A 9,918-nucleotide genomic window follows, 5' to 3' on the forward strand; every position below is an offset into this window, starting at 1 on the left:
GAGGAAATCCACCCCCAGGGTAGAAATTGTGCCACAAAATCGGTCCGGGGGTAAAAACTATACAGGTATGGATTGAAAATTATGAAGGCCCCATATTATACCCGTTTTCATTGAAATTCCTATTCAGGGACCCCGGGGAAACTCCGGGCCCGGAGGTAATCCCCATTTTCCACCCACCTCTCGTTAGATCTGAAGTTAATACGTTACCGCTTCCACCTTATCAGGCAGGAATTTACAACCCTCCTTGTTTCTATCCATTCCAGAACTACCTAAAAGGAGGGGGAGTGCGAGCCTACTAAACAGGTTACACTTGTACTATTCTCACCAATCCATTACATACAAGTCAATCCGTAGATCCTGAATCTACAAATTATGCCATTATTATATCGATCCCATTATATCATCACTTCCAAGCGAAATAACACGTATCAATGTGGAGAGTGTATGAAGGCTCTTTATTCAATTAACACTACAAAATGCCACTCCCCCCTCCCCCTCCCATCATATTCTCTCCATTTTTGTGGGGAACTGGAGGGGAGAAGTTTCAATAGTAATCCTTTGATTAAAGGTTCAACTGCATTTTTGCACTATAAAAGGCTGCATCACAACTGGCAGTTCTAATCCTTTCAGTAACAGTGAGAATATTCAGACATGGATCGGACAAGTGACTTACTTAGGATTCATGTGTCCGTTTTTAACTTTTTCGGAGTGTGGCGGTCAGAGGATAAGAAAAAGGACCTTCTGAATTACTTCCGAGCCTTTTTCTTCATGGTGTGCTTAGTTTCGTTGTCAACAGTTTTAATGTTTGTGTCCAGTTTTCAACAAACTGAGTTTGTGGAGATAATCATAACCCCGCTGTATACCGGGAATGCAGTGCTGACCATGGTCAAAACACTAATCTTCTATATAAAAACCGAAAAAATTAAAAATTTCCTAAGCAAACTCGATAAAATACCGTTTTTCACAGAAGTTGGAGAAAAAGATACGAAAATTTCGACAGTACGGAAAATCAAGCTTCTACCAAAAATATTGGGAGTTTTATTAACTTCTCTATGTTCATCGGTATTGTTGACTCCTGTCATCCTTGGAGAAATTACAACAGTTCGAACACTCCCCAATTGGTATCCCTTCGAATGGGAAGGAAAGGTTGGGCTATGTTCGGTCCTATTTATATTCGAGTTTTCCGCCTCTTTCACTTACATCATTTTGCACTTAACTGCGGATACTTTCATGGCCTGTGTACTTCTGATTATTGGTGGACAACTCCAATCCCTTGGGTATCGGCTGAAAAATTTACCTGTTGAGGATGCTCCAATGTGGCGGATTAAATTCAAGGAATATGTCGCAAACTACAACTCCATATTGAGGTAAGAAGATCCATTATTGAATAGAACCCACTATCTCATGTGCTTCCTCAATTAGACTAACCAGAGAGTTCGAAAATATATTCTCCGGAATGATATTCACCCAGACATTGTTCAGCTGTTTGTTCATCTGCCTGAGTGCGTTCGCGTTGGGGTTGGTAAATTTTCCCAAGTTTTCCGGTCAGATTATCAGATAAAAGCCAATTTAATTAATCTATTTCAGGCGAATGATACTGAAACATACATACGTTTCCTTTCCTTTATAACGAGCATGCTCTATGAGGTATTCTTAGTGTGCTACGCAGGAGACTCTCTTACAGGGAAGTCGGAAAAACTGTTCTTCGATTTATATTCATCGCCATGGCCAGATATTCCTCAAGATTGTCGCAAAATGGTACTAATCCTTAGTATGAGACTCAATAATCCAATTGTCATTAGATTTGGGTTTATACAGAGCCTACTACTGCAAACTTTTACAAAGGTATAAAGATATATTGAGTATCTGAACTATTTTGAAAGTTTTATTTCAATATCTTTTCAGATCGTTGACGCCGCTTATAAACTTTACGCTTTGCTGCAACAAGTTCCTGAATGAAGGAAGCTAATCAAATGATCCAATAACCAACGACAATGGCCGATTTAGTTTCGCACCAACTTTAATGTTCTATCAGAATTCGCACTTGTTTGCCATTTGTTGTTAATGAAACACGCTTAATACTCGGATTTTAATGTGTATTTTTCGATTTCAGTTTGCTCTAATAATCAAGTTAAAGATCTTCTGAAGATTGTTTCTCATTTCTGTGTTTTTTCCTCCTAACGTGTCCTACCAAACCGAAAAATTGTTCGCCCTCTTTCAATCTAACCTTTGAAGTGTTCGGATGTACTTTATCCGGAAGTGTTTTACTCCTAGTAGTCCCTGCTAAGGCACCAGGACATTCCACCCACTCAGTGCAAGGCTGACAAAGGTTAGGTCTACGATCGAGGCAGGCTCCCTTTCTGAAAGATGTTTACATAACCTTCGTTGGCCTGAATTATATCTAACTGTGCAAAAGCCTTTAAAAGACTGCAACCCCTTGAATTTGTCCCTCTGCTGCCCCATTCTGGGGCCCAAGCATTGAAGTCACCAACAATCACCCTTCAACTATGACCGCTTGCGTCGAGAACAAAACTGTCAAACTTTTCCTCGAACTCAAACAGTGTCAGACTCGGTGGGCCGTAACAGCTGTACACATATACCCCGTTTATTTTCGCCACACAAAGCCTGCCTGACTGTCGACCGCATGCCAAATCGCTGCTTCACCAGTCGAATCTGTAACCCATACGATACCGTGACGGTTTCTGTAGGGTTCGCTAATGATGACAATTTCCACCTTGGATTCGTAGGTGGTTTGCTCGAGTAAATCCTGAGCGATCCTGCAATGGTTGATGTTTATTTGAATAAACCTTATTTTTTCATTGAAGTCGGCCACTTCCTAAATTCCGGGCATTTAGCGCTTCGGCAATATGACGCCCCTCACTTCCTTCGCACAGTAAGCATTTGGGGTCCCTATTGCACTCTTTGGCAATATAACCTTTCTCCCTACATCTTCTGCATCGATCGAACCGCCCAATGCCGCTGGTGCATGCCTTCGGGAAATGACCAAACGCAAGGCACTTGAAGCACCCCTTTAGAGAAATCTCTCTCTCAGACAGCAAACAACCCATCTGATTCGAACCTTCCTGGCCGCCAATAGCTTCTGCGCTGCGTCCACTGGTAATCGCAATCTGGCTGTTTGAGTATTGTTACAGGCTTTCCGCAAACTCACAATGGACTCCTCGGCAACTTCCTCCAACTTGAACTGTTCCATCAAGGCAGTGCAAATTTCTCCTTTGGATGTCATTTCATCGAAATCCTGGTACTGTATACAGACCTCATGTTTTTGGGTCCGTACTGTGACATTCTCCCCAAGTGAGTTCTTCACTTGAGCTTGGAAGCCATCAGTTTTTCCCAAGCTGGTTTTTTTTTCAGCTCAAACATGAGGTCACCCTTTTGGGTCCTTCGAATCCTGTTGACATTTCCAACTAGATCTTTTAGATCGGGGTCAGTTTTGACCTTTCCCAGTATTTCCGCGTAGGACAAATTTCCCTTGCTGGGGATCACGATTGCTTCTGGGCGAATTCGCACTTTTTCTTCGCCTTCTTATTAACTGCCTCAATTCGATTCACGCATTAATGGGGGACCTGCTTTCTCCCTTCGGTGCTTTTATGTATGGCCTTTTTCCTCTTAAGCGCCTGCTGATTTCCCAGAGAATCGCCATCTTTTTCCCACACCCTCTTGTTTGGTGGCATGTTGATGGCAATACGATTAGGTGTTACTTGGGTCGCCTGTGACACTGTTGGGGCAGCTAATTTCGACTCCATGAGTCCCAACCGGATTACTACTTTTAAATAGTCCTTCACGTTTAGCATTCATTGAGCTTCCCTCCGTTTTATCTTTTTTGATGTTTGGCATTGGCGGAGATCTCAAAGTTCTAAGTGAGTCCTTTTCCTGGTCCTGGATTACCTCCTGCTCGCGCTCCTCCTTAATATGTGCGGTCAGTATTGTTGCCGTTTCTGTCGTCCAGCGATCTGGTTTCAACTCATCTTTCCTTCAATTTTGTTACTGGTGCTCTCGTTAGAGTGGCACTTCGCTTGAACACCTCTTCGAAATCTAAAAAACTTATAGCAAGTGGTTCACCACCGTGGCAACACGATCAAGGAATATCGACCGCCGGTACTGGGATTCCGAGACACTGCTGCGCCAGGTTGCAACAGTGTGTGAGATTCTCATCCACTAAAACCGCCTCCACTTTCTCCTGCTTGCTTCCTCCCGAAACCGCCGCAAAGCATTATTTCATTGGGAGAACTACACTTTAAACAACCAAACTTTGAATTCTCTTTCCTTGCGCACACCGTTTTTCTAAGTTCCTCCTGTTTACTCTTAATTGCGGAGTTCACCGTACATCAGTTTTCCTCCGACTTCACCATTTCCCCGACGATGTTCTGTGGGCTTATGTTGATTCTCAGAAAGTCTTCCAGGCTCTTCATCTCTGAGTAAAATTGTGGACAGTTGACCATAACATGCTCCGCCTATTCAGTGTGCAGCCACATTCAAGACAATAGAGGGAATCATCCAACCTGAATTGGTGCAGATATTTTCTGTTACCACCATGTCCTGACAGGAATTTCGTCAGATGGTCGTTAATCTCGCCTTATCTTCGCTTCAATACGGAGAATCAAAGTGTGGATCCGGCGACCCCTCTGCGAGTCATCCCACCGTTGCTGCCACTATTCCAGCGACTCTCGCCTTGCCGCCTTTCGGTATTCTGCATTATGTATCCTTTCCTCGTACAGACTTCCCAAAATGTTCATCGGGATCATTCCCGCAATAACGCACGTTGCCTTACCTGATATTGTTCTGAAGGCGTTGCACACCCTTAGCGCCACAAAACAGTAAGCGATGTTTACCCTCGTCCGATTTCTCTCACACGTTATTGCTTCCTTCGAAATTGGTGCCGCGTATAGCGAACCACTCCGGCCACACGTTATCTGTGACTTTATCTTCGACCTCCAATGTTAAGCATCATCCGCGCTGGTATTTGCGGGTTTCTCACAGGCATAGTCCAGGCGTCAATCATCAGATCGCCTCCGTCTTTTGTTCCGTAAAGTCAAGGTGAATCATCTACAGTCAGGCTTTTATGGCGCTAATGGTCTCGTTAGCGTACGCTTCAACGTCTTCACGGCTTGATCATCTGCGTGGCCTCCTTTGGCACGGGAAGGACAAAGACCCCATTGTACATCACGTTCCACAGGAGAGGATTGAACACTGAGACCTATGGTACTCCTGTGGTGACGGTGTACTGCTTGGATCCCTCAACTGTATCGTACCAAAGTGTCCTCTCGAAGATGTAACTTCCAAGAAACTAGTGGCAACCGTTTTAACCAGTGAGCTTTTGATCCACTCCCAGCTGGCTGAACTCAACGCATTTATGACGATCAACGTCAACACGCACAGCGTTGATTAGACGACATCGCGCTTCGAGCCAACTTCAACGTTTACAATCTACAACGTCTATCGATGAGTGGGCTTATCGAAATCCAATCCAATGCTTGTTTACGTTATGTGCGCTCCCCTTTATCCGGGGGGACGCCATAACGATATCGAATAGAAGATGCGGGCAGGTCACTTGTGGTATTCGCCCTCTCATCTTCTTCATAGCCACCCTGTACGCTGTTCCTCAGGGGCTTTTGTCTGCTTCTGCACAAAGTTCCTTGAAGCATTCTCGCTTGCTGGCCCGTATAGCCTTTTTACGGCTACCTCGAAGGCCGTTTACCGTTTCTCGTTGAAGTCTGGTCTTCCTCTAGATCGCTGGCAGATCCTTCTAGCTCGAAAATATGCAGCCCTTAATTCCGCGATCTCTACATTCCGTTTGACCGCCTTTTTGCGAAGACTCGCCGCCTCGGCATAGCATCGTCACATGCTCTCATTATGCGTTCCATCATTTGCTCTATCTTTTCTGAAGCCGCACCACCGGAATTGTGGCCTCCCAATAGCATCTCTGTGAATACATCCTCTTCAAACCTTTTCACGCACATCGCCGCTGGGCCCATATTCGATCTGGAGGAAAATTGCCTGATAGTCGCTATGTGTATAAGGCTTACTGACAAACCATGCTATTCTCAACGCCAATGTGGTACTCACATATGGCAAGAAGCCATAGGTGCGACCAGGTAGGTTGTGAATCGAACACCTGCAACGAAAAAAAGAGTTGCGTCCTATGCAGCAATCCAAGCGCGCCTGATGAGAGCGTTGCGCACACTGCAAGCTCAGAGTGATGTCGAATCTTCAGAGCAGAACTGGAAAGAGCTAGAAAGTGGCGAGAACAAGACAGTTTTAAACAGCGGATCCACCTTAATATTCCGGCGTCCAGGCTGCAAGCAAAGCATTCCCGACGTAACCTTCGCGTCAGAATCATTGGTGTCGCTGGTGGACGGGCGACGAGTTCTGGAAAATTTCTCGGCAAGCGACTATCAATACATCGACTTGGAAGTGGTTGACACAAATTCGCCACGCCGACGCTCTTTCTGTACGTGGAACGTCGCGAAGGTGAACACCGGGAGATTTGCCGAAACTTTTGGAGCAGGTGTGGCCGTACTGAAGGGCTCATCTAGAGGTAGTCGCAATGCAGCTAACACTACCGCAAATTCAACTATGAACCTGATAATGACCAGGAGAGCATCGAGACGTGACAAGCCTTCTATGTATTGGTGGACGGCGGAAATTATAGAACTCTGGAAGGAATGTCACAAACTCCCCGGCTTTACACACTGTTTCAAAGGCCCGGAAGGAGGCATGTATCACAATGTCAAAGTACAAGCCAAAAGGAGACTCCACAATGCAATAAACAAAAGCAAAACAAGATGCTGGCAGGACCTTCAATGGGGACCCGTGGGCCCCTGGTATCTCGAAACTGCAGAAATCCTGTTCACTTTAGGCTGAGCAGATGGACCACATCGTACGGGCACTATTCCCTGTACATCCCGTTCCGAATAATGATGCAGCGTGGAGGGCGCCGAGGACTGCCCACTTTTCTCTATAAAGAGCCGATCATCTCCATGAAAAACAAGAAGGCACCAGGACGTGATGATGTACAGACTGACGTTCCAATATCGGCCAAACCTGCTATTCGACGCAATCAAAGCTTGCCTAAAAGAGGGCACTTTCCCTTCTCATTGGAAGGTGACGAGGATTGCGCTGATTAGCAAAGGGAAACGCGACCCTGAAATGCCCTTTTCATAGTAACTACTTTATATGACACTGCCGCGCTAAAGCAATACGTTCTGCCGGAGACTTATCCCCAGGGCAATACGACCTTAGAGCAAAAAGACCCACAGTGGATGTTGTCAGGCGAGTCGTGGATGTTGCTCGTCGTCAAAAATGCCTTTAATTCCGTAGGATAGAAAGATATTCTTCTTTGGGAATTACCGAGTGAGATTGATGATTGATAGCCGAAATTCAACGAAAGCCTTGTTTATATATTTGACTGCATCTTTTACTTATTCTCTAGCAATTAGCTAACTTTTAAATAGTGGATCACTTCGGTAGAAAAGGATGGTGGTTCTACGTGCCGAGCTACCTCTTACAGATATTGAAGGATTATCTTATGAACCACTCGCTGCTTTATGAGACGCAAGGGGGTCAGAGTTGGATGAGGTTCACGGCGGGGTTAGCGCAAGGATCCATCTTAGAGCCGGATTTCTAGAGCGTTTCCTAGTGTGCGTAGGCTCAACATGCCAGAAGAATCCAAGTTGGCACGGCTATGCGGAAGATGTTGCGGCGCTTGTCACCGGACATACTGTTGAACAGATGAAAAGTAGACCGGGCATATTGATGCGACAGGTAGACGGATGGATGGACTGCTCATGGTTTGAACCGAAAAGCCGAAGAAGTCATCCTGACTAAAAAAACAATTCCAACCCTACGTCGCATATCGATCGACAGTCGAGTCAAAACCAACGGTTGAGTTCCTTGGACTGACGGTAGACTCAAAGGTGGGCTTTTCCGAACAAGTCACAGCAACAACGCACAATACTTCAGCTGGAGTTTCGGCCTTAAGTCTAGCAGGCGACGTCTCCTGATGAGTTCAACTCAACGGCATAAAGGTATGGGCTGACGCTCTTGGCAAGGAAGTATATCGTTGGCGCCTTACAGAAGTACAAAAACAGAGAGCTTGGCGGGTGGCGTCTGGGTATCACATTGTCTCTGAACCGGCCATGATGGCGATTGCGGGATTGATTCCCATTGCCCTTCTTTCTAAGGACCATAAAGCCATAGTGGAGAACGGCAACGTACATTAGATGAGTGGCAACTATCCTGGCAAAATGAAACTAGAGGCAGATAGGCTGTACGGCTCATTGGCAACTCAGGTGCATAGCTGAATGGGAAGCATATTGAGACTGACTATTTCCTTACCAAGCTCTTAAGTGGAACGGGGGTTTTTAGTCTTATCTGCATAAAATGGAAAAGGCACGATCTCCTGATCGTATGTTTTGCGATGTTGTTGTGGATAACGCCCATCACACCCTTTTTTCTTGTGAAAGGTGGGATGGGATTCGTCAACAACTCTATTTAAATACAGGGGAATCCTCGCCAGACAACATTGTCAGGAAGATGCTAAGGAGCGCTGGCAGATGGGGCCATGTTGCGAATTACGTTCAGGTTCTCCTCGTTGTAAAGAAGATAGTGTTCGACCGGTGGAAGGACTGAATGGCAGGGGTTTCCTTGAACCAACAGTTCCAATTATCCTCTCCCCTCCGGCTGGTGAAAGGAATTTCCTGATTGGAGGGTTCCCCAATTGAAGAGAATTTGAGGGCTAGCCCGAAGCAATGTGAAAAACGGTTTCAGGCTAGCTCACTGACAATGGGAAGATGTTCAGCTGGAGCGCCGTACCGTCGCGGGAGTCCCACACTCTGTCCGTAAACACATTCACCTCCTTAGCCCAAAAAAAATCAGACGAAGCAGCATGTGTGATATCATCGACATCTTAGCGAGCAAGGGTCCCGTACCAATTACAACGAAGTAAAGCTATTTTGTAGTAGTAGAAAAGATGGGATTACTAACCTAAAGGACGCTGGACTCATAGGATTATCTCAGATTTTTCAATCACTGAGAAAGAAGAAACTTCGGTTAACGACTAATAGAAGAACCAGTGAACAGAGAGAGAGCCAGCAAAGCAGTTTCGACGTTCCTTGCCTCAATGAGCAACTACTGTTTGCTCAACCTCCTTTTCCCCACTGTTGGAAGAGTACTCGTATAACCCCCATCCTCAAAAAATGAAAACCCTCTTAATCCTGATATCTCCATCATTTCTTCTTCCACCATTATTGAGCACTGTGATTCCAATTGCACACTTCTCGACTTCCAGTTCGCCATCCTCGATTAAACAGGAGCCAAAAAAAATCGAACCATAGCCTGCCTCCTAGAGTTTTCAATCCTTTTAATTCAACCGCCCCAATAAGTTATTCCGCTGCTACTCCCACTGATTCTCTATGAAGGACCATACATTGCCTGCCTCTTATTCTGCTAAAGGATGCATTTTAAATCTACCTCGTGTGGGCAGGATGAAAGGAAAGGAGGAGGCGGGGGTGGTTGTTCAGTAAATACTTTGCAATTTCCTTAGTCCATGGAAAACAAAATAAATATAGATAATTGACAAGCAGCCGATACACACCTCCTGAATTTAAAAATAAAATCAGGACATAACAACCCCTTAATGTACGAGTACACTATAAAGATGGTGAGAACCATAGGGGTGCAAAAAGTTCCGACAGATATTACGTCGACACTGCATACTGTCCACTTGTCCACCGTCATATTGCTGAATATTTATGAGGAACTGACACAGAAAAATCGAAAAAGCTGTTAAGACATTGACATATAATTATAGGTTTCCACTTGTCCTTCAAATGCAAACTAAATTCCTGTAATATAAAGGATGGACATTGCGAATCGTCCACAAGTTTATTCTATCCGGCG

At 45.1% G+C, this 9,918-nt stretch overlaps 1 protein-coding gene across 1 annotated transcript; it reads left to right on the plus strand.

Moving 5' to 3' along the window:
* Positions 1-615: 615 nt before the first annotated feature.
* On the plus strand, positions 616-2,135 carry LOC119655284 (odorant receptor 46a-like). The gene is made up of 4 exons (XM_038061101.1): positions 616-1,367; positions 1,423-1,522; positions 1,588-1,845; positions 1,906-2,135. The coding sequence occupies exons 1-4, from the start codon at positions 652-654 to the stop codon at positions 1,957-1,959; spliced, it is 1,128 nt and encodes a 375-aa protein (XP_037917029.1). The 5' UTR covers positions 616-651; the 3' UTR covers positions 1,960-2,135.
* The last annotated feature ends 7,783 nt before the right edge of the window (positions 2,136-9,918 follow it).

The sequence above is a fragment of the Hermetia illucens genome, chromosome 4 (genome assembly GCF_905115235.1).
Source record: "Hermetia illucens chromosome 4, iHerIll2.2.curated.20191125, whole genome shotgun sequence".
NCBI lineage: Eukaryota > Metazoa > Arthropoda > Insecta > Diptera > Stratiomyidae > Hermetia > Hermetia illucens.

Excerpts from the sequence above, each read along its gene's own strand:
- LOC119655284 (XM_038061101.1), top strand. The coding sequence starts at position 652 with ATGGATCGGACAAGTGACTTACTTAGGATTCATGTGTCCGTTTTTAAC. Across the intron at positions 1,368-1,422 it reads AACTACAACTCCATATTGAG|ACTAACCAGAGAGTTCGAAA; the intron begins GTAAGAAGATCC and ends TTCCTCAATTAG. Across the intron at positions 1,523-1,587 it reads GTGCGTTCGCGTTGGGGTTG|GCGAATGATACTGAAACATA; the intron begins GTAAATTTTCCC and ends AATCTATTTCAG.